General features: G+C 38.9%; 1 protein-coding gene across 3 annotated transcripts in view; it reads right to left on the minus strand.

Annotated features, from left to right (window-relative positions):
- LOC5566425 (protein rolling stone) overlaps nt 1-25,358 on the minus strand; it is a 203,319-nt gene that overhangs the window by 19,672 nt on the left and 158,289 nt on the right. For 2 of the 3 annotated variants that reach the window (XM_021844863.1, XM_021844862.1), the window contains 2 exons: nt 23,476-23,598; nt 13,361-13,541 (listed from right to left, as the gene is read on the minus strand). In XM_021844863.1, coding sequence (XP_021700555.1) covers nt 13,361-13,541; nt 23,476-23,598 — 304 coding nt within the window. The remainder of the gene's footprint in view (nt 1-13,360; nt 13,542-23,475; nt 23,599-25,358) is intronic. The other variant, XM_021844864.1, reaches the window with a different exon arrangement.

The raw sequence follows: 25,358 nt of genomic DNA on the forward strand, positions 1-25,358 counted from the left end.
CGTCCGTAATAAGAATCATGAAAAGGCCACACATTTCTATTTAGTTAAAATTGTTCATGATGCGGAATCAAAATTTTCACCCACAATTTACTAGTTGAGTGTTTTAATGGCCCGATAACGCGAAGAAAGCACACAGAATAATTTATATTTATATGCTCATTGATGAGTTATACGTCACTAAGGCCTTAAGTGTCCGTAATATGAATCAAAACGGTATGGACAGAACATTTTTGCATATTTTTTAGGGGATGAAACCAAACTTTTGCACGGAAGTGTACGTCAATAAAACGCTAAGTGGGCACTTAATTTTGACAAACTTTTTTTTTGCAAAAAATCTGAATTTCATTTCAAAAACATTAGTTTGTTGCAGAGATTATGACTTTAATGTACAACATACTTGAATGGAAAAATTCCTTATTTTGACACACGATTTTCGTCATCTTGCCTGAGGAAAAAGTGGTCATACAGGGGATAGGCAAAATGATTGAGATAGGCAAAATTTTGGCTAAATTCAAACGCTTAGAACTTTATGAAAATTGATGAAATGGATGCATCCCCTGTACATGCTCATGCTCGATTTTCGTCGTCTTGCGTGATTTCAAGCAAGTATGTGCACTTAATTTTGGCCGTGACTGTATATTGCGGAAATAAAACAACGCGCGATGAAAATAGGGCGACGAATCTGCATTTGCCAACCAAACACGGCCCAAGTTGTAAAGTGATAACGGCAGAGGGTCGCAAAATAAATTTCGCCGATGCTGGTGGTCGAAGTGTGGACATAAATCTCATTCCCATTGGGTTGATAGATTATTTTGTGCTCGCGCGCCCTAGCATAGGGGCTTTAAGCCGAGCAAATTTGTGTTCGATGCGAAGTGATTCAATTTGCATTATTTCGGTTGTTTTGATCGGGGTGAGAACATTATCATATTGAAATGAGATAATTTAGATTTCATGTTGTGAAAATCACAAAAATTAAAATGTTAAATTCAAAATAATTATGTTTTATGCAATATGTATGAGGGTTGGGGTATCCCAAAATTTCACTTTGTTAGAAAACTTGAGGGTTCAACCTTCAAATGGTAGGGATTTCTGGGATAATATGCACTGCCGTGGCAAAACGCACCTTGTCAATTTCTCTGAAATAAACTAGTTTTGAGTGAAAAACACTTTGCAGATTGACGAAATGTTGCAAATTATTGACACCCTGAGAATTTCATACATTTTTAAAAACTGAACAGGGAGGTAGAACAATTAATTCGAAAGCATGATTCTGATGTAACTTTCCCGATGATTTCAATTGTTGTTTTGAAAGTGACGAATTGAGAGTTTTTACAACCTTTAACCATAAACAGATTATTAGAGACTTGTTAAGTTGTTTTTGAAATAATTTGGCAAAATAACACAACGATTTCTATTTTCCACAGCATTTTCTGTTAAGCGCCTGGTTGGGGAAACATGCTCCATTGGTCGGGACAGAATGATCCATTCCAAAATAAACCAAAATCATTAAAGTTAGTCTTTACTAACGTTTTTAAGCACAATTGTATCGTCTTGTAAGCAAAAACCATCCAAAACTCGTGTTTTTGCGATAAATAAAATTACGTTTAAAACACAACCCAACTAACAATTTTAGCTATAAGCCAAGATTATTTGCATTCTGCTGTGTAACAGTTGAATTGAAGCAGTGAACGCTGCAAAAAATGAAAGCTGTTGAAAATAGAATGAATAGCGTTAATACAGCTATAACACAAACATTTTGCAGCTACAAATCTTAGCTGACTATATTTCGTATTTTATCGCTTTTGCTGATTTTACAAAGATGTAATTCCACTCCTTAAACAAGAGCGATCTAATGTTGTGGAGTAAAAGTCCCCATCATTTATCCGGCTGCTTCTATGCAATATGTTTTGTTATGCTGCTTAATATATAAATAAGAGGCGCTTTGTCGTTTGTTATACAGCGCACATACAACAAAAAGGTTGGGAACATTCAAATACTCATGAATTGAGTTCCGGAAGCTGTGGAAACCAGTGCTGGAAAAGATCGCATCACGAAGCAGCTCACGAGTGTAAACCAACAACGCATTACAAACATCACAGATTCGCGAACTGACTATGTGTGAGTAAGTCCGCACCCGCCTGCTCGGGAGAACATGTCAAAAGAAGTAGCAATAAGCTCGGGAACGTTTACTCGCGAGTAACCGAGCAAGTTGTGAATTATTATGGTTCTGACAGACAAATTAATAGCATAACCATCAAGTAAACAGTAAACTACTAGTTTGTAGTCAAAAACCCTTGGAAACCATAAATCTCGGAGGTGGAAGCAGCTTTTTTTTTTTTTTTTTCAAAAACACAATATGACTCTGAACAGCTTCGAACACGTTCACGAATCACTTTTGCTTCGGTTACTCGGGAGCACGAAAGATGCGAGTAAACCAGCGCTCTGACGCTCGGGGGCATTTGGTTTTGTTTTTGTTCCAGTTCAGCAGAACTGTTCGCCATTTTCCATCACTGGTGGAAACAGTTTGAAAATAATATTTAATCGATAATGCAGTGAAGCTGTATTATTCAACAGTTGCGAAATTATTGAAAAATCGCCTTCCGAAGATGTTATACAGCTACTTGTCCTATAACAGACGAAACAAAGCAATGATCGGTATGCATAAGAGCTGCCAACACAGCTTAAAATAGCTGAGTAGATTCGCCAGATTTGTTGGTAAAAGGATCGCATAAATGCTTTCGTTCGTATTGACAGCGCATTTACTCAGCATAAAGCCGTACAAAGAAAGCTTCGAGAATGTTTACATTTGCACTAAATGTTAGTTGGGAATGGTGCATTAAGGTGGAAAGTGGAAAATGATCATCGGCCTCAAAATAGCATCCTGTGAAAAAAATGGAAATTTTGGTGAAGGTTTAAAAGTGGCGCAAAGAGCGTAAGTGCAGTTTCTCTATTTTAGTGCCTCAGGAAAAAATAGTATGCTTTCCAGCTTGTTTTGTTGATTTTAGGATTCTTAGGGGCTAAAAATCACCTCAAAATTTCGATATCATCATCTTCTTTTAGGTGATGTTTGACGAAATATTTTCTACACATACGAATTTTGGCCCTTTTATAGGTAACGCGGACTGACTAGTGTTAACTCGAATGACTATATGAATATTTGAAGAGGACTCCTATGTTCGTATAATGGGATACAGAGCAAATAAGAAAGAGAGAAAGAAGAATGTAAGGTTGGGATGAAAGATAGGTGGGAGGGGGCAACTGCTATTTTAATAAGTTTAGCTGACAATAAATAGATTTTACGCGTGATAAAATAAGTTCCTCTAGAAAACGATGTTTATATGAATTGTTTTATATCTAATGTCAACTTCTTTGGAAATATCTTGAGCATGTTTTTTCATCATTATTCTCCTGGTAGATATATAATAATACATGTTCATAGAAATGCCTATAAATACAATGAGTACTGCTTTATTTCAATAACTTCTTGTACTTACTTAAAAAGTGACGAATTTCCTTAATGTTGGTAGAAACTCCTCTTAAAAGATCGTTGCATAACATATTTGCCGGAAATCCTGGATATGCGCTGATACTTTAAAGGAAATCATGTGAGAGCCCCTGCATGAAATTCGTACGAACATAGACGTCTTCTTCAACTATTCTTCTGGTTATTCAGGTGAACACTAGTCAGCGTTACCCAGACAACCAGAAGTCGCATATCAATTAACGAACAAAGTCGTTTACTTATACAAGTTGCATCACATCCGCACTAAATGGTGGATGAAATCGTTTCATCGATAAGTTTTCTCGCATATAACGCTATTTTATGAGTTCTTATGTACATTTCGTTTCGTCCCGTATACTCGTACAAAGTAAATCGGATCAATCCGTAGCAGCTGTCAAATAAATGTTGTTATCATAAATTAAGTCGCATAAGAGTACAGACTAGTTCGTAATAAAATCCACACACTCGCATTGCATGCTGTCTTTAATCATATGAAATATGCACGTATATCGCCTCCACTTTTGTACGCATATGGCCTTTTCACGACATCTTATACGTGAAACATTGCACATATAAACACCGCATAACACAAAAAGTGGGCCCAGATAGCCGTAGCGGTAAACGCGCAGCTATTCAGCAATACCAAGCTGAGGGTCGTGGATTCGAATCCCACCGGTCGAGGATCTTTTTGGGTTGGAAATGTTCTCGACTTCCCAGGGAATAAAGTATCATCGTAACTGCCACACGATATACGCATGCAAAAATGGTCATTGGTATAGTAAGCTCTCAGTTAATAACTGTGGAAGTGCTCATAAGAAGCTGAGAAGCAGGCTATGTCCCAGTGGGGACGTAACGCCAGAAAGAAGAAGAAGAACGCAAAAAGTGATTTCATTATATGTGCATTCTGGTTGTCTGGATACCTATAAAAGGGCCAAAAATCGCATTCATTGAAGATGTTCCATCAAATATTACCTAAAGAAGTGAAGATATCGCAATTTTAAGCCCATAAGGGCTATAAAATCAACAAAACAAGCTGGAAAGTATTCAAATTCTTTCCTGAGTCACTAAAATGGAGAAAACAGCACTTACGCCCTTTGTGCCACCTCTAAACTTTCTCAAAAAATTCTCTTTTTTCACAGGATGTTATTTTGAGACCGATGATAATTTTCCACTTCCACGTTTTGGAAAATAAGCCCCACCCTAATGGTGCATCATGCCCCTTTGTTTAGGCGTGTCTCGCCTGTGGTGTGTTCTGCACCAAAAAGCGATGCATCGTATCCCGCATCAATCATAATTGGGTCCTAAAATGTTTGATGAATTCTTGTTTTTATTCAATAAAACGAAAGAGCATGTTCTTGCAAATAATTTAGCATTTTTTACAGCTCAGCTCGAGGGGCCCAGATAGCCGTAGCAGTAAACGCGCAGCTATTCAGCAAGACCAAGCTGAGGATCGTGGCTTCGAATCCCACCGGTCGAGGATCTATTCGGGTTGGAAATTTTCTCGACTTCCCAGGGCATAGAGTATCATCGTACCTGCCACACGATATACGCATGCAAAAATTTGAGTTTAAACCAAGGGGTGTGACAAAATCTCATAAACAATAAAAAAACATGTGTGGCAATTTTGTCGACAATGTGAACGTCAAACATGATCAAAAGTATCAAGGTTCATATTTTGAATAATTTTTAAAATTAAATACGTTATAGCCGTTATTTGAGCTGGAAAAATTGCTAAAGTAGTTGCAAGGACATGCTTTTTCGTATTATCAAATAAAAACAAGAATTCATGAAACATTTTAGGACCTAATTAAGTTAACAAATATGATGCGATGATATTGTTTCAATAAAGTGGCATTTTGTATGATAATTTTTCATATTACTAACAGATGGCGATGAAAATCTTGCACGCCTCTAAGAAATTGATATGTTGAAAAATGTGTTAAAATTTGATAAAAATGGTTTTTGTTGTTGCTTATATATTCTGTGCCACAACTCTCATGATATAGTTTTGTTTGTTTGTTTGTGTATATATTGTGAAAAATATATTCACAAATACATTAACAGCAGGATTCTAATTATTTTTTGACATATCTAGTTTCTAGGTGATCAGAGGAACTCAAGTATGTTCTTTTAGCCGAAGTTATTCCTATGAGTCACTGAGTCGAGTAAAAATGGGTTATTTAACCTTATAACCTTACAAATGGAGATCCTTATTCAACTTTATGAATGGAGAATTTCGGACCGTGTGAAATATATGTGGCCACCCGGACTTAATGCCCGTAAGAACCGGCTAGTTGAATACTACACTGTTTCAATTCTCGAAAAAAAAAACATATGGCCACTTCATAGTAAGTTTCAGGTGTCATGGGAACCCGAAAATGATCATTTGTACAAACACCAATCAAATGCAAGAAACATATTTATCCCATTCAATTGGTTGTTCACTCTGATGTGCGTTTTTCGTAAATTCTTCGATATATTGGTCACATTACAGCCGATTCCGGAAACTATCTGTGACTTGAATTTTACCTACCTACATGCAAATAAGTACAGCACTTTTTTACCCGACCTGACCCAGTCGCCCGCCAGAATAACACAATAACACGCCACCTGAACATTCCCGAGTTCCGTTGGCCACTTTTAGAAACTCGATATGTGTACAGTCGGGTCTCCTATTAAACGCATTCCTATAACGTGCACTCCTATTACGCTCACTCCTATAAGACACACCAGAACGTTATAGGAGACCCAGGGCTTATGGGATTTCATCACTTTGGGGGTGTTGTTGAATATCTCGTATGCCAAAAGAGATAGCACAGTACTGTCTTCGGCGAAGTTTCAGTGCTAAGTACGATCTACCTTTAGGAGTTGAGGATCATCCTTTTAGTTGAGAACTTAGCCGGTAGGGGCGCTTTTTCTGATTTGCACTATATGAACCATGAGGGATAAGAATGCAAAATTTTGTATCATATGATATCTCTAGATCCTGATGTTTTGGAAGGTTGGTGTCTTCGGAAGAGTTGTTCAGTAGCTCAAGGGCTGACATGCGGTGGTCATTCTGATACGGAATTACGCCACCAGGCGGCGCTAGTGGACATGGAATTTTTGTTTTGCGCATTGCTCAGTAGCCTGACCACTTAGAAAGATGGCGTCTTCGGCAAAGTTGCTCAGTATCACAAGGACTAACACTATTTGAGCCGAAGGTTTCGAAATTTTGCCACTAGGCGGCGCTAGTGAGCAAAGAATTTTTGTTTCGCGGATAGCTCAGTAGCCTGACCACTTAGAAAGATGGCGTCTTCGGCAAAGTTGCTCAGTACCACAAGGGCTAACATTATTTGAGCCGAAGGTTTCGAAATTTTGCCACTAGGCGGCGCTAGTGAGCAAATAATTTTTGTTTCGCGGATAGCTCAGTAGCCTGATCACTTAGAAAGATGGCGTCTTCGGCAAAGTTGCTCAGTATCACAAGGACTAACATTATTTGAGCCGAAGGTTTCGAAATTTTGCCACTAGGCGGCGCTAGTGAGCAAAGAATTTTTGTTTTGCGCATAGCTCAGTAGCCTGACCACTTAGAGTGATGGCGTCTTCAGCAAAGTTGCTCTGTATCACAAGGGCTAACATTATTTGAGCCGAAAGTTTCGAAATTTTGCCACTAGGCGGCGCTAGTGAGCAAAGAATTATTGTTTTGCACATAGCTGAGTAGCCTGACCACTTAGAAAGATGGCGTCTTCGGCAAAGTTGCTCATTAACACAGGGACTAACATTATTTGAGCCCAAAGTTTCGAATTTTTGCCACTAGGCGGCGCTAGTGAGCAATGATTTTTTTGTTTTGCGCATAGCTGAGTAGCCTGACCACTTAGAATGATGGCGTCTTCGGCAAAGTTGCTCATAATCACAAGGACTAACATTATTTGAGCCCAAAGTTTCGAATTTTTGCCACTAGGCGGCGCTAGTGAGCAATGATTTTTTGTTTTGCGCATAGCTGAGTAGCCTGACCACTTAGAATGATGGCGTCTTCGGCAAAGTTGCTCAGTATCACAAGGACTAACATTATTTGAGCCGAAGGTTTCGAAATTTTGCCACTAGGCGGCGCTAGTGAGCAATGATTTTTTGTTTTGCGCATAGCTGAGTAGCCTGACCACTTAGAATGATGGCGTCTTCGGCAAAGTTGCTCATAATCACAAGGACTAACATTATTTGAGCCCAAAGTTTCGAATTTTTGCCACTAGGCGGCGCTAGTGAGCAATGATTTTTTGTTTTGCGCATAGCTGAGCAGCCTGATCACTTAGAATGATGGCGTCTTCGGCAAAGTTGCTCAGTATCACAAGGACTAACATTATTTGAGCCGAAGGTTTCGAAATTTTGCCACTAGGCGGCGCTAGTGAGCAATGATTTTTTGTTTTGCGCATAGCTCAGTAGCCTGACCACTTAGAGAGATGGCGTCTTCAGCAAAGTTGCTCTGTATCACAAGGGCTAACATTATTTGAGCCGAAAGTTTCGAAATTTTACCACTAGGCGGCGCTAGTGAGCAAAGAATTATTGTTTTGCACATAGCTGAGTAGCCTGACCACTTAGAAAGATGGCGTCTTCGGCAAAGTTGCTCATTAACACAGGGACTAACATTATTTGAGCCCAAAGTTTCGAATTTTTGCCACTAGGCGGCGCTAGTGAGCAATGATTTTTTGTTTTGCGCATAGCTGAGTAGCCTGACCACTTAGAATGATGGCGTCTTCGGCAAAGTTGCTCATAATCACAAGGACTAACATTATTTGAGCCGAAAGTTTCGAAATTTTGCCACTAGGCGGCGCTAGTGAGCAAAGAATTATTGTTTTGCACATAGCTGAGTAGCCTGACCACTTAGAAAGATGGCGTCTTCGGCAAAGTTGCTCAGTATCACGAGGACTAACATTATTTGAGCCGAAAGTTTCGAAATGTTGCCACTAGGCGGCGCTAGTGAGCAAATATTTTTTGTTTTGCGGATTGCTCAGTAGCCTGACCAAAGTTGTTCAGTATGACAAGGGCTATCGATTTTTCTGGCATTGTCACGTTTAAGTAAAAGTGCCTAGAGAAAAATACATACATTATATGGACAATGGAAATTCGCAATTTCGCGGAAGCCGCGAAATTTGGCATTCTCCGCGAAATTTAGAAAAATCCGCGAAATGCTGCGAATTAAATACACATTGAATAATTTATACGAATATCACAGTAAAATCCAGATTTTTACTTAGGAAAATGGTTTATTCATCTTGAAGTCGAAGTTCCATGAAACATGTTATAACCGTTTAGTTAAGCTTGACGTCTCTCTGGCTTGCTACTTTCGTTTTAAACTTTGCATTACCACTCTAATATCAAACTTACAATCTTAGTTTGTAAAATAAAAACTGTATTTAATTAAATTCCACGAAATTTGCATATTTTTAGAAAATTTCACTGGAAATGTGAATTTGTATGTAAAATATGGCCAAAAATATGGGACCGCGACAAAGCCGCGAAATTTTGAATTTATCGCCTTGGTCACTTGCGAAATTTCAAGAATTTTGCCGCGAATTTCCATTGTCCCTAATTATATTTTACATTTGGATAGAAGTGTGGCTAATTTCCTAGTATTTTCGACGGATTGGGAGAATTTTTGATCATTTTTTTTGATATGAGAAAGAGCGAGGATCCGTTTACTACTTAAATGTGTGATCGTTAGCTATTTATATGAACCAAAGAAAAAATATGTATTTTTATTTTTATTTCGTCATTGTATGAACTCCACATTTTCCAAGATATGGATTGGATACAAATGAAGTTAGGTCAGAATGTCAGTCATTACTTATAAATTGGGAAATCAATTCGCTAATAATCTTAATGAGATAACTAGGACTGGCCTTATCTCTTCAGTTTCACAACACTCTTGTTTGAATATTTTTATAATATCATAACGATAATTCAATTCTATAAAAAAAAACTTTCTCTCCCGATTTCTTCGTATATATAATACAGTAATGACCCGATTTTGTCTGCCCCCGATTTTGTCTACCCCCGATTTTATCTACCCCCAATTTTAGCACCTTTTTAGACCCGATTTTGTCTACCCCTGATTTTAACACCCTTTTGACCCGATTTTGTCAACCTTCAAAAAAAAAACATTATTTTAATGTGGAAATATTAGGTACAACCATAGCTTAGCTTAGCTTAGCTTAGACTGACTACACATATCAATGGTTGCTATTCCGTGATTGACCGAAGTCAGTGAAAATGCACAAAGAATCAACTAGAAGTTCGGCTGGGATTGGCCATAATCTTCTTCAGTGTGCATAATTCAGTGCCTCTATTTATACAGGGTCAATAACGGCGCCGGCCACGTCCTTGCAGTCAGGTGGGATTGGGGGAAGGAATGTTAGTGTGTAACCTTTGCTTTTTGGAGACCGTGTTTGCCTCTGCATCTCCACAAAGGTTACTGGGAGGGATGTTTGTTAATGGGGAGGATCGTTGGGTCATAGGATTCACTTTGATAAGCGATTAGACCATGATAAACAATGATTTGTGAGATATATACATGCTTATACGTAAATACAATATATTTATTTGATATGAACAATATCTATGTAGAGGAAAATTATGCCGACACTTGAGGTCACGAACCATTCAAAGTTTGTTGAACAAATACCTAAATGTAACATTCCTACAGCTGTCAGGACGGAAGCATGTGTTATTATATTTTACTCATTTGAAAAGAAACAAAAAACTCGATTGGTTGGGACATCATAGAACACTCTTATTCTTATGCCGACACTTACAGTGGCGAACCATCCAAAGTTTGTTGAATAAAGTGAACCTTTCGCAAGTCTACACTTGTAGTGTCGAACCATTCAAAGTTTTTTTAATTACAAAAATAAAGGTATATAAGAGGTGTTCTGAAAAAAAAAATGTTAAACATAAATAAATCATGAATCAGAGTTTGTGTCGACACTCACAGTGACGAACCATCCATAGTTTGTTGAAAAATCATATTTACATCCCACCATTGTAACGATTGAATGTGCAGTCATACATATTTTATAGATTAGAAATAGTAGCATGAAACGAGCTCACCAATGGATTCGTTATCCTTGACTGAGCAGCCACAATCCACTTTCGGCTTCACTCGTTTGCTCGGCTATAAAAAAGCACTCAGGAAAAAAAAATAAGCGCGCGACCCAAAATGAATTAAAAAAAAACTGTTCGGGCTTTCTTGACGCACTGCCCAGGAGCAAGCGTCAAGGTCGAAGGATCAAACAGAACTAACCGATCGCGGCACTTTTTCAGTTACTCCAACCGAACTCACCGATCACGCCACTTTTTCACTTACTAGACCAACGCGCGACATGTTTGATCCTGCCCTCGTCGCTTGCCCCGGCAAAAGCAAGTGTCAAGGTCGAAAGATCAAACAGAACTAACCGATCGCGGCACTTTTTCACTTTCTTCAACCGAACTCACCGATCACGCCACTTTTTCACTTACGAGACCGACGCGCGACATGTTTGATCCTGCCCTCATCGCTTGCCCCGGGAAAAGCAAGTGTCAAGGTCGAAAGATCAAACAGAACTAACCGATCGTGGCACTTTTTCACTTTCTTCAACCGAACTCACCGATCACGCCACTTTTTCGCTTACGAGACCGACGCGCGACATGTTTGATCCTGCCCTCGTCGTTTGCCCCGGGAAAAGCAAGTGTCAAGGTCGAAAGATCAAACAGAACTAACCGATCGCGGCACTTTTTCACTTTCTTCAACCGAACTCACCGATCACGCCACTTTTTCACTTACGAGACCGACGTGCGACATGTTTGATCCTGCCCTCATCGCTTGCCCCGGGAAAAGCAAGTGTCAAGGTCGAAAGATCAAACAGAACTCTGAAATATTAGGTACAACCATATTATAAAAAGTCAGGTGTGACATTGGCCACGTCTATACGATCATCCAAAGTATGAATTCACTTTGTATCACAGTTGTCACAGAATACAGTTACGTTAGGGATCTTGTATATTATTACGGTTCATACAAAAATATAAAAAACGCTGTAAACATCAACAAAAACATTAAGCGAAGTCTATGGATAAGAATAAATATAAAAAGTAGTCGAATTTTTCTGCCCGATTTTAGCTTTTTCCCGTTTTAGTCAACCCTAAATGCAACATGGGGCTGACAAAATCGGGACATTACTGTATCTAGAAACTCTCGGCTTAAATAATGTTAGTGCTTGTGGTACTAGACAACTTTTCTGGAAACTTTTTTTTTTCTAAATGATCAGGCTACTTAGCAATCCGTTTGGAAATTTTGCCACTAGCGCCGCCTAGTGGCAAAATTTCCAAACTTTCGGCTCAAATAATGTTAGCCCTTGTGATACTGAGCAACTTTGCCGAAGACGCCATCTTTCTAAGTGATCAGGCTACTGAGCTATCCGTGAAACAAAAATTCTTTGCTCACTAGCGCTGCCTAGTGGCAAAACTTCGAAACTTTCGGCTCAAATAATGTTAGCCCTTGTGATACAGAGCAACTTTGCCGAAGACGCCATCTTTCTAAGTTGTCAGGCTACTGAGCTATCCGCGAAACAAAAATTCTTTGCTCACTAGCGCCGCCTAGTGGCAAAACTTCGAAACTTTCGGCTCAAATAATGTTAGCCCTTGAGATACAGAGCAATTTTGCCGAAGACGCCATCTCTCTAAGTGGTCAGACTACTGAGCTATCCGCGAAACAAAAATTATTTGCTCACTAGCGCCGCCTAGTGGCAAAATTTCGAAACTTTAGGATCAAATAATGTTAATCCTTGTGATACTGAGCAACTTTGCCGAAGACGCTATCTTTCTAAGTGATCAGGCTACTGAGCTATGCGCAAAACAAAAATTCTTTGCTCACTAGCGCCGCCTAGTGGCAAAATTTCGAAACCTTCGGCTCAAATAGTGTTAGTTCTTGTGATACTGAGCAATTTTGCCGAAGACGCCATCTTTCTAAGTGGTCAGGCTACTGAGCAATGCGCAAAACAAAAATTCCATGTCCACTAGCGCCGCCTGGTGGCGTAATTCCGTATCAGAATGACCACCGCATGTCAGCCCTTGAGCTACTGAACAACTCTTCCGAAGACACCAACCTTCCAAAACATCAGGATCTAGAGATATCATATGATACAAAATTTTGCATTCTTATCCCTCATGGTTCATATAGTGCAAATCAGAAAAAGCGCCCCTACCGGCCAAGTTCTCAACTAAAAGGATGATCCTCAACTCCTAAAGGTAGATCGTACTTAGCACTGAAACTTCGCCGAAGACAGTACTTTGCTATCTCTTTTGGCATACGAGATATTCAACAACACCCCCAAAGTGATGAAATCCCATAAGCCCTGGGTCTCCTATAACGTAGATTCCTATTACGCCCCCCAACCATGTGTCTAATAGGAGACCTGACTGTACTAAAATTCTGGCAAAAAATAATTGAAACCCGTTTAGTATTCTCTGAGCGGTGAGAGTTCTAACTTTTTTTAATGGCATGGAAAGAGTTTTCAAACTCATACAATTGCAATTAATCCATCTGAAAACAAGTTGTAAAATACCATGTAATATTGTGTTCGGATGTCCAACCAAGCCTTTAATCCATGACGAATCGTTCACGCTGACGGATAAAGAGATTAATAATGTATTGTTGTGTTTATCCTTGAGCTACTGCTGCAATTATTGACATTTCGATGGAAATACGCACCGAACACGTGCCGGCCCCCACGACTCACTTATGGTTTATTTAATTTCCGATTGCAGTGTTTGTTCAGCACATGATGGGGACGTAAAATTCTGGCAATGCCAATAATAAACATAAGTACACCAAATAGCAGCCATAATTACCTGTCGGTGCCCCCGGCCAGGTAGTATATGACCGAGAACAGCGCATACAGCACTCCGATTCCAGTCGTCCAGTAGGCATGGTTCAGCCTTATTGGGTGTCCCACAATGGTCAAATCGATTAGCATTATGACGGAGTTCAGCACGTGCACCATCAGATTTACGGCGTCCACTCGGTGAATCTCTGGAACGATTTGGGGGAAACGGAAGGGGAAAGAGAAAAAACGTCAGATCAGGGATGCTGGCTGTTTGAAGGAAGGCAAACGGTCCGCACTACGACGGAGGCAATTGATTGGATGAAATTGGTATTCAACGACAAAACATGATTAGTGTGCTTTGGGGTTTGGTACCTCCTATACTTGGAGCAAATAAATCTTGTTCAATTTATGAATCGCCCTAACAGCCATTTTTTAAGCCAGCCTATTGAGACGAGATAATAAATTATGCGAGAAATGGTATAATATATATTGAATAACTCTTATCTACTATTAAATGTCAATAAATATGATTTATTAGTAAACTTTAGGGCGTTTCAAAATTTAAAAAAGTTCCAAAATCCAACTTCCCATATCTTTTTTTTCTTACATTCCTTACGACAAAATTAGTGCTCTGTGAAATTTTCAGCTTATTCGGCTTATATGGAAAGTTTTTGAAAATATTCTAATCGCGTTATCACCTAATAGTGAAGACTGTAATGAGTTAACCATCGATATTAACTTCCTTTGAAAACTTTTCGTCGAACGAAAAATTTATCACTGGGCTGCTGGGCGTTTCGTGTTGTCCGTTTTCTAATGTTAGTGATTGTTTAGTATGTGCAGCCTATGTGCTGAAGACGGTGTAAATTGTTTTTCTTTAAAAGTCCACCTCATAGGTGACCCCTAATTTATGGTGTGATGCATACCGTGTCTAAGTAGTACTGAATGGTTGAAGGGGGAGGTCTAAATAAAACCTAACCGCAAACGAAGCCTGTGAAGTACCAGGGTGCCCTCTGCAGTATTGTACCCTTCCTGTGGTACCCGGAGCATTGGTGCAGGTGATCTTGTGTTTCTCCGAGATAATCGGCTGCCCTTCAGTCTCTAGCCTTGGGCTAATAAGGGTGGGATTATGAATATTATATTATGCGTTTTACATAGTGTATTCTGTGCTTTCGCGACTTTCGATGCTTCACCTTTCGCGACTTTCGATAGCCACTGATCTGTTTTTTTCACTGCTGGTTTTTTTCGTGTTGAGATTGCAAAAAGCTTAATGCTGCTTAGATTGGGTAGTGGCTACGGTTAGGTTAGCTCAGATCAATCTTCAGCATAAAAGAACAGCAACGATCAATCTTTGCAGACGAATGCAAAATGGTACATCCCAAGTGGCGCTAGTTCAAGAACCTTACTTTCGTAACGGGAACTTCTATCTAGGTAACCTTGTGGACCCAGTTTTTGCCACTTTCAGCAAACTTGAACTCGCGTGCCATGTCCCGTACATGCGTGCTCGTCAACAACGCAATCGTTTCAACACTCATTTCTGAGTTAAATATCAGGGATGTACCTATATGCTATCACAATCGATGTTTCTGTTGGTCAGCTTAACAGAAAATAAGTCTATTGTTAATAATATTTACCACATGATGAACCATCCTCATGATTCTAAACGAGTTGTCGTATACTGCGTAACAAAAGACCTTTCGCCGATTGTGGGCAGTGATGCAAATGCTCATCACGTCATCTGGGGCAGTTCAGGTATTAATTTCAGAAGCTCCATATTCCTCCGATATTCTTCGTCCATTGAAGTGATTTCGATGATGCCGTTGACACTACAACATCCTACATTATGAAAGATTTTGAAGAAGCATGTTCTCTGCGGTCTGTGAAGACTACAGCCCAAGGGGAGTCTTAGCACTACTTCTGTGGATCTCGTAGCAGATACGCTATTGAAACAACTAAATAATTGCGGTTTTCCAACTTATGGATTTGCCGACGACTATCTAGCTTTGACAGTTGGTATGTGCATAAGCACCCTATTCGACATGATGCAAAGTGCTCTTGAGGCAGTCGAAAGTTGGTGTCGCCAATATGACCTTTCGGTTAACCCGAATAAAACATCTCTTTATGGAAAGACGAAACTGCGATGGAATTCGACCTTTACGTCTTTTTGGCTCTGAGATTGATATGACTGATCAGGTAAAGTACGTCGGAGTCGTTCTAGATTCCAAACTTTCATGGACACCTCACATTGATTTCAGAGTCAAGAAAGCTTGCATGGCCTTCGGTCAGTGGACGTGTGGAAGAGTGGACGTCTGGCTATTTGGAAAGAAGTATATTAAACAATATAGTATGTTACACTGATGGCTCCCTTCTTGAAGGTAGATATGGTGCAGGTGTATATTCTCGTGAGCTTAGGTTGAATCAGTTTTACTCACTTGGTAGGCACTTGGTACCGTTTTTCAGTCTGAAATATTTGCTCTTATGTGTGGAGTGCAATCAGCACTTCAACAGTGCGTAATGGTTAAAGTCATATACTTCTGTTCAGATAGTCAGGCTGCTATAAAAGCTCTTGCTTCGGCCCCATCTCAAGGTCGAAGCTTGTTATCGTATGTCGAACTCAAATTGAGGAACTGAATTCAGTCTACTCTGTAAACCTTGTATGGGTTCCTGGCCATTCTTCCATCGCTGGAAATGAATTGGCTGATGAGCTAGCTCGCGATGGAGCTTCGCATGACTTCATTGGACCTGAGCCAGCTATCCCAATTTCGATGAGCTGTGTGAAGCTTCAGAGATCAATTCTTGGGCTGCAACTCAGCATATGTACACAATATTGCAATAGTTTGTCCACTGTAGAACAGTGGTATAGGCAAACATAATCGGTAATGTGAAGATTTGTCCCACTTTGGTGCAAAACACATCTGGTCAATTTAATCAATTATCGATCTATCAATTTGGAGAACTTCTATTGACAATTGTTGTGGAATAAGCCATGTGTAGCTTGAGACTTTGAACTCTCTATATCAGAGGCGCTTCTACGTTTGAAACCATGGGTAGGACAAACGTTGGTAAATATTTTGTTCACAGTGAAGCTAAGACAAATTTGAACTTTAACTATACTTGAAGGGCTCATACGAAAAAGGGTGTAAGTGACATTTTAGTCGGTTTTGAGTTGAGTTGAGGAAATTTTACTGTTTTGACGTTCTAGAGATATTTTCAGATAATTATTCCGCTCCACAGAAAAATGACACAACTCTTAGAAGACAGGCTTTGACTCCCACACTATTTGTGTAGAATTAAAAGTTGTTGAACAACCTTCAAAGCAGATTTTCTCTGAATTATTAAGGATTTTGTTACTGACACCTTTCTGCTTATAACTCCCTTACTTTTATGCCAGTCGTTATCACAAGACTAAGACAGCTTTACGACTTCCCAGGGCTGGTAGCGACTTGGTGCCTAAAAATAGGAAATCAAAAACCTATTGTTGGAAAAAAGAGACCTAAAAGGGACCATGAAATCAAAACGAAACCTAATAGAAGTCAGGAGATAAGAGTTTGATTCTTCAAAGCATCAGAGCAGACATTTTTCTAAGTTCTAAGACTTTTGTTTCAGAATTTTTGTGACATATCAAGAAGTATTACTGTATGTTTTTTATGATTTTATTCAGGCATTTTATAAGAAACTTATTTAGGTCATGATGGATTGTATTATTTTGTTATATTTCTAATATTACATGCATTTTGGGTTGGGTGGGACCACCATCGGGTGTTCTCGATTGAAGCGAGATGGATAGGAAGAGTGAACTGTCAACTTTCTATCACTAACATTTCGTGGGAAAAGGGTGGGCTCTTTTTCCCATCTCTTCGGTTTTTCTGGTAAACATGTGCTTGATTGTGCGACTGTTTAACTTACTTCTGGGAGGAGATTCTTTGTTCTTTGCGGGTTTCGCGTAAGTGTCTCTACTTACGGGTCCGCCGTTCGTTTTTGGCCCTTCATACAGAAGTATGATTTGATACAAATAGTCTTATAATCTTGATCAAATTGTTTCGTTAGAACAGGCCATTGCTATCGGTGGATACCTTGCTACAATAGATGACAGCTTATATCATCATCATTAACATTATTTATCTGAAACGTATTTAGGTATTTGCCCAAACGTTCAGACATTACTCGGGATATTTCTAAATGAGTTCATTTAGTGATTACTTCCCAAGGAAGTTCTCCACGGATTTTCCAAGGGATTTCTCCTAGAATTTTGTTTGGGATACCTCAAGAATTCAGCCTCGATTTTCCCAAGGAGAACCACAGAAATGTTTCAAGAAAGTCCTAACTTCTCCAAACATTTTATCCAGTGATTTATCTGTCCATATCCTTGGGACATCCTCCAAGATTCCCGGTCAAAAAGTTTTCTAAAATTCAATCAATAACTTCTACAGAAATTCTAGGGATTTCCTTAAAAAATGTCTTTTAGTTTTATACAAGATTTCATACAGGATTTTTCGAAAGATACCTGCAGTAATTGCTCCATAGATTCCTTCTAAGATTTCTACAGAAATTCCACCTGTGATTCTTTGAGATTTTCTCAAGAAAGTCTTGAAAGTTTTTTCAAGAATTCTTCTCAGGGAAATGCCAAGGATTTTTTTTCCAAGTGTTTTAGATTTCTGTGAGGAAAGGTAAATGAATCATTGATGGTATTCACATGAACAGGCGGAGGAATTCGGCAGGGTTTATTGCAAGAAAAATCTTAAGCTATTTTTACAAACACTATGGAATGAACCTTTGTGGATTTCCTCCGAAGAAATGTTGTAAAAATCTTAGATAGATCTCTTAGACCAGTGGTCATCAAACTGCGGCCCGCGGGCCGCATGCGGCCCTCGAGAAGGTTTTGTGCGGCCCGCGAATGGATTTTGAATATTAATGTATAACATGCGGCCCGCTTGTTATAATTTTTATTCATGCTGATGTTCAATCATTTGCTCTTGCAACTTTGGTCTTGGAAAGTCAGTCATTGAAACCATGTAAAATGTTTCTGCGTTTATCCATCTTCATGGGATAATGAGTAATATGAAATTGACTTTGACTCATTCAAAGTTTCTGAAAAACTTGATTTTTTTTTAGAATCTTAAAAAGAAGGCTAAGGGCCTGCAAAAAGTCTTCAAATCTCTAAAAATCTCTCTGCTGAACAAATTTCAGTTTAAAAAATTGAACCAGGATCTTCGTCTTGCAAAGGTGTCCGCAGAACGCTGATATTTTTACAAACTTTTTTTAATTTTGACTTCGAAAATGTCTCCTATTTTTCTAAAACTTTGAAAATTATGTTATTTGAAATATTTGAATATGGATTGCTTTTTGAATGGTTGAGGAGCCCAAATGCAAAGAGATGTACAATGTTGGACAGCGTACTCTGCCAATGACCATTTTTGCATTCGTATATCGTGTGGCAGGTACGAAGATACTCTATGCCCTGGGAAGGCCAGAAAATTTCCAAGCCAAAAAGATCCTCGACCGGTGGGATTCGAACCCACGACCCTCAGCTTGGTCTTGCTGAAAAGCTGCGCGTTTACCGCTACGGCTATCTGGGCCCCTTAATTTTTGTTATCATTCATCCTTTATATTTATAGGGGAAGAGGTGGTAAAATGAACACCTTAAGGAAATCATCTTGTTTCTGATAGAAAAACGAGAAATTTGTATAGTTCTATCGCACAACATCAAAAATAGGGATGTAATCTATAGCAGCGACATGGATTCAGTCTAAAATAGCTAAATTTTCGCTATCAAAAAACGATGGAAATGTTCATTTTACCTGCACTATGTGGGTAAAATGAACAGCGGTTGGTGGCAAAACGAACACCATGCAAAAAACGTGAGCAAAACAAATATTTTTGAAAATTTTCATTGCCCCACCGAAAATACATCCGTTATTGATTGTAACCCATTCAAAAAGAATTCTAAAGGTACCATATATGACATCATATCATAACGATATTCACCTCACTAAAAAACCTCAAGTCTTCCTAGCTAAAAGTTACGTCAGTTCTAATTTTGAAACGTGGTTTTCTTAAATCTTAGTTTTCGTGGATATTTTCACTTCAATTGACCTACGTATCAATTCGAACACTCATATTTATGCTCTTAATCGTCCGTGAAAGATAAAATCCATCGAAATGTGTTTTTCCTCAGTAAAAGGCACGGTGTTCATTTTACCACCCCTGTTCATTTTACCACCATTTCCCCTACCTGTTCCAAATCAATTTTATTGAACAAATTAGACTAAACTGATCAAAAGTTTGGCGCAGAAACTCCATTAAATGTTTCGCTGGAATTTCTTCAACAATTCTGCAACCAATCGTCGTAATTTTATGGGTAATGTCACAAAATATCAGTAGGAAGTTGATCAAATCATTTCTCAGCAATTAGCAAAGAACTATTTCCAGAAATTTTTACGGATATTCTAAACCAAACAAAAACTTCTAGAGAGTATGATTAGGGTGTTCTATAGAAATTGCTCTGGAAAACATCAAGATGACATAGTGAATTGCTCCATTTGTTATTCCAACGGTTAAAGAAGTTTCGTGTAGCAATAATTACAGTTAGTTTCCTTAGATTTTCGCTATAGATATTCTCAATCGTTCTTCTCACGAGCCAGAACTTTTGCGTTTATGCGAATACCATGTCACGCTTTACTAGTCATGACTCATGAGACTACCATGAAATCCCTTATCGTATCTTCCATCCTCCATCCTCCATAAGAATACGAATTTATTTTTCAATCTTTCTGCTGATCTTGTTTTTTTTCGTGAACTCGTGGGTAGGACAATCCTTTGACTGTCCTACCCTGGTATTTTCGTACGCAGTGCATGTCCTACCGTCCTACCCACTTCCCGAGCCACTGCTCTATATACCCTTGATAGAATCTCTGATTCTCTGGGGCCTTCCTTAGCTGAGTGGTTAGAGTCCGTGACTACAAAGTAAAGTCATGCTGAATGTGTCTGGGTTCGATTCCCGGTCGGTCCAGGATCTTTTCGTAATGGCAATTTTCTTGACTTCCCTGGGCAAAGAGTATAATAGTATTTGCCTCACGATATACGAATGCGAAAATGGCAAGTTTGGCAAAGAAAGTTCTCAGTTAATAACAGTGGAAGTTCTCATAAGAACATTAAGCTGAGTAGCAGTCTCTGTCCCAGTGGAGACGTAATGCCAATAAGAAGAAGAAGAGGAAGAAGAGCCTCTGAGTGCTTAGCCTTTCGATACAGTATCAGAAAGTGCGTTCAAGTATGCACGTCCAAAATTAAAAACTAATATTATTTTACACAATACCCCAACTGTCACTACCGAATGACTGGTGATGGGATTTTTTTCATGTTACGAAGCCCAGTGGTACGGGCCCGGTTAAATTAGATTGGTCGTCCGTCTGTATACTAGTTTAGTTGGCGAGGACCCAGCCAGCGAAAGCATCTGTAATAATGGAGCTTAATTTGATTTGAAGCGATTCCGTACACACTGCAGCTACAATGTTGTCCTTCAACCGGCATGCCGCGCCGTCCGGATCATGCCGGGCAACGCGTGTGTGGAGTTCTTGTTCCCACAGTTTCGGTTGGATTGAATGGCTTCCGCATATTGGATGGCTGAATGGGAGGATAATAGAAAAATGGTGGACGGGACGATATGTGTGGACAGTGTGCGGAGAACAATAGTGTGGCACTTCTGCTTTCAATGCTCGTTCGGTTGATGTTTGTCAGGGAAACTCTGTAGGTGATTGCACTATAAATTAAAGGCGACAGACGTAATCGATATCGAGAACTTGTATGAGAGCTAATTAAAACCATGTAATGAGCTGCTGTGACATGCTTTTCTCTAAAGCATTATCCGTACACTCAAACACAGAATCCGTATTATCCATTATATGACGGTTTATAATTAAACGTGGATGGAGTGTCATTTATTGAGCTGATTTAGTGAATACCTGGTCAACGAACTATATTATATTATACTATATTATTGGTATGTTATCCAGTATTAGAAAGCAAGCTACACATGCACGTCACCTGTCATTTGGTAGATTTGTGCCATCGCTATTCACTTAGCCTATTTCATCATTATAACTGATGGAGTAGGGAAGCAAGGAAACGGTACAGTCGACAAACCTTGTTGGTTAACCCCTCTACCGGCAGCTTCATTTTTTACCGCTAAAAAAATATTCAAATCGCGATATCTTTTTTGTTTCTCGTGATTTTTGCACCATTATTTTACAAGCTCTCAAAAAACTCTTCTAGTTTTAGAATATGTATCGATACTGATCATTGGTCATCTGGATCCAAAGATATTCCAAAATTCCTTGGGGACCGACGCGTAGCCAGAACCCACGTAAATATCTCAGGCTACCGAATTTTTATCGTGTTCGGATATTCCCTCCTCGGAATTATCCGTTTATACGAGTTTGTTGTGAAAAAATGAAGCAATTTGGTGCAGCCGATTTTGAGTAATGAGCATTTATGTTTCTGGTGCCACTCTGGACAAATAAAAATCTTGAAAACTCTAAAAAACCTCATAACCTGGCATTGTTTAGTACACCTTTTATTTTTTTGATAAATTGATTGAAAATAAAATGGCCGCCAAAGACATTTTATATGGAGAATGTCGGTCCCCCAAGGAACATCGGAATATCTTCAAAACTAGATAACCGATGATTCTTATCGACACGGATTCTTAAACTAGAAGAGTTTTTTTGAGGTCTTGTCACAAATAGTGCGAACATATTGAGAAACAAAAAAGTTATCGTGATTTGATTATTTTCTTAGCGGTAAAAGAGAGAGAGAGGGGTACCCGACCAGAACCACGTAACAAGATTATAACACATTCCTATCAACAGCAGTTAAAAATAACAGGAATTGATATAATTTTGTTATCAAGATGGCTTTGTTCTTATCTTGTTAAATTTTTGTAACACATTTATAACAACATTTGTTATATTTTTAACATCGCATTTATGAGTTTGTTGCAACTAACATCCAATGTCATTAACAGTAACATAGTTTGCAATAATTTTGTTATTTTGTAACATCCTTGCAACACATTCTGTAATAATTTTGTTATTATTATAACAGGGTTTGTTATAGGTATGTTATAGTTTAGTTTGGTGCAAATTTTGTTAGAATTTTTGTTATTTTAACTACTAACGGTACATGTTTTATAAAACTGGTGATATAAAAAAACATTTCAGGGGAACACATTCTGTTATAATCTTGTTTCTTCCGGCTGGTCGGGTAGAGGGGTTAAATGAATTATACCTACTTAAAAATCATCATTTTGTGACTAGTTGCATAAATAACTGTTTTCTTTTCTGCAAACTTGCGTGAATCGATTGGTCTCATAAGGAAACCGTTTCCTTCCTTCTTAACCTTGTTATAAAGTTTGCATAAGAACCTATTGACGTAGTCTATTACACGAACCAAGCGCTCTCATATTGAGAATCACACATAGGGAAAGTGTACCAGTTATGGCCATAGTGGTTCCCTATTTGGCCATATGCAATATTTGGATAACTTTCACATTTTTAATCTTTTTGAATGTTTTAACATCAAGATTTATCCTTAATTTTACTGCTAAAACACAAAAGATTTTGCAAAATGTAAAAACATACAAGATATCACGTATGGCGAAATAGGGAACCACTATGGCCATAACTGGTACACCTACCCTATATCTTATATAACAATTAGGGAAAGTGTACCAGTTATGGCCATAGTGGTTCCCTATCTGGCCATATGCAAAATTTGGAAAACTTTTACATTTTTAATCTTTTTGAATGTTTTAACATCAAGATTTATCCTTTATTTTACTGCTAAAACACAAAAGATTTTTCAAAATGTGAAGGCATTCAAGATATCACGTATGGCGAAATAGGGAACCACTATGGCCATAACTGGTACACCTACCCTAGTTATCTTGAAATTCGATTTTTAATTGGCAAATGGTCGAATAAGCTTAAAAGGTGCGTACTGAAAATTCTCCCCTAGTAGTGACCTAGGCCATTTGTATTGATTTCCTGTAAAGTCCAAAGCGGTTGAATACCAAATCTTCATCCACACGTTACCATATTTCGCCGAGGGATACCATCACTGATTTCAACATTGCGGTACGGAACTTACCCGGGTCGTACACAAACGTCCAATAGACTATCGTGACGATGAACGAGTAAACCGTGGCAATCGTGTAGACAACCCAGTAGACGGCATGCAATCGACTCTCCCGGGCGACATGGATATTCCATTCTAGAAAACGAGAAAACAAAGATATTGTGCGGTGTAGATAACAACATTTGTATGCCGTCAATTTTCCCGGTCTCTCCCGCCCAGCCCCGGAAGCAATGCGTATATATGATTGTCCTTGTGCAGCATCCTCCAGGACAATGATATATACAGTAACGGTCAAAACAATTATATCACCTTAATGGAAAAAGGGTAAATCGATTTGTTGGTTGTCTTTCTAATAATTAACAGTAGCGGCTAAACTTTTGTTTAACAGTTTTTGTTGTTATCTCTTAAGTAGTGACCTTTATCAATTCCCAAATTAATAAAATTAAAAAAAAAATGATTAAGGCTAGAAAAATGAAGTAATTTAAATGTGCTACACTTTTTATATTAAATTTAGGGGAGGGATTATTAGAGAGTAGTGTGTGGTCTTTCGATTCCATAGCATGCTCTTGCAGGGCGAGCGATCGAATCAAGACCAATTGTTTTCGGTCCGCGTGGCGCGAGTGCGAAAAGAGGTTCGCGTTAGTAGTGTGTGGTCTTTCGATTCCATAGCATGCTCTTGCAGGGCGAGCGATGGAATCAAGACCAATTGTTTTCGGTCCGCGTGGCGCGAGTGCGAAAAGAGATTCGCGTTTGTAATGTGTGGTCTTCCGATTCCATGGCATGGAGTTGTGTTTGATCTTCCGACCTTGACGCTTGCTCTTGCGGGGGCCGGCGATGAGGGCAGGATCAAACATGTCGCGCGTCGATCGAGTAAAGTGAAAAAGTGCCGCTTTTGATTAGTTCTTTTTGATCTTCCGACGTTGACGCTTGCTCCTGGGCAGTGCGTCAAGAAAGCCCGAGCAGTCGTCAGTTGTTTTCCCTCACGGGTTGCACGCCTATTTTCTCTGAGTGCTTTTATATAGCCTATTAAACGAGTGAAGTTCAAAGAGGATTGTTGCTGCTCAAGGATGACGGATCAATTGGTGAGCTCGTTTTATGCTACTGTTTCTAATCTATAAAATATGTATGATTGCACCCTTAATCGTTACAACGGTGAGACGTAAATATGATTTTTCAAAAAAATATGAATGGTTCGTCACTGTGAGTGTCGACATAAACTCTGATTCATAAATTATTTATGTCTATTTTTTTTTTTCAAAACACTTTCTTCTTTTTACCTTTATTTTTGTAATTAAAAAAAAAACTTTGAATGGTTCGACACTTCAAGTGTAGACTTCCAAAAGGTTCACTTTATTCAACAAACTTTGAAACGTTCGTCACATCAAGTGTCGGCATATTTTTTCTCTACATAGATGTTGTTCATATCAAATGAAAATATTATATTTACATATAAGCATGTTTATATCTCACAAATAATTATTTATCATGGTCTAATCGCTTATCAAAGTGAATCCTGTGACCCAACGATCCTTCCCATTAACAAACATCCCTCCCAGTAACCTTTGTGGAGATGCAGAGGCAAACACGGTCTCCAAATAGCAAAGGTTACACACTAACATTCCTTCCCCCAATCCCACCTGACTGCAAGGACGTGGCCGGCGCCGTTATTGACCATGTATAAATAGAGGCACTGAATTATGCACACTGAAGAAGATTATGGCCAATCCCAGCCGAACTTCTAGTTGATTCTTTGTGCATTTTCACTGACTTTGGTCAATCACGGAATAGCAACCATTGATATGTGTAGTCAGTCTAAGCTAAGCTAAGCTAAGCTAAGCTAAATTTAGGGGAGGGATTATTAGAGTATGTTTAAAACTACAAAAAAAACTACTACT

Source organism: Aedes aegypti, chromosome 2, assembly GCF_002204515.2.
Source record: "Aedes aegypti strain LVP_AGWG chromosome 2, AaegL5.0 Primary Assembly, whole genome shotgun sequence".
In the NCBI taxonomy this organism is placed as follows: Eukaryota; Metazoa; Arthropoda; class Insecta; order Diptera; family Culicidae; genus Aedes; species Aedes aegypti.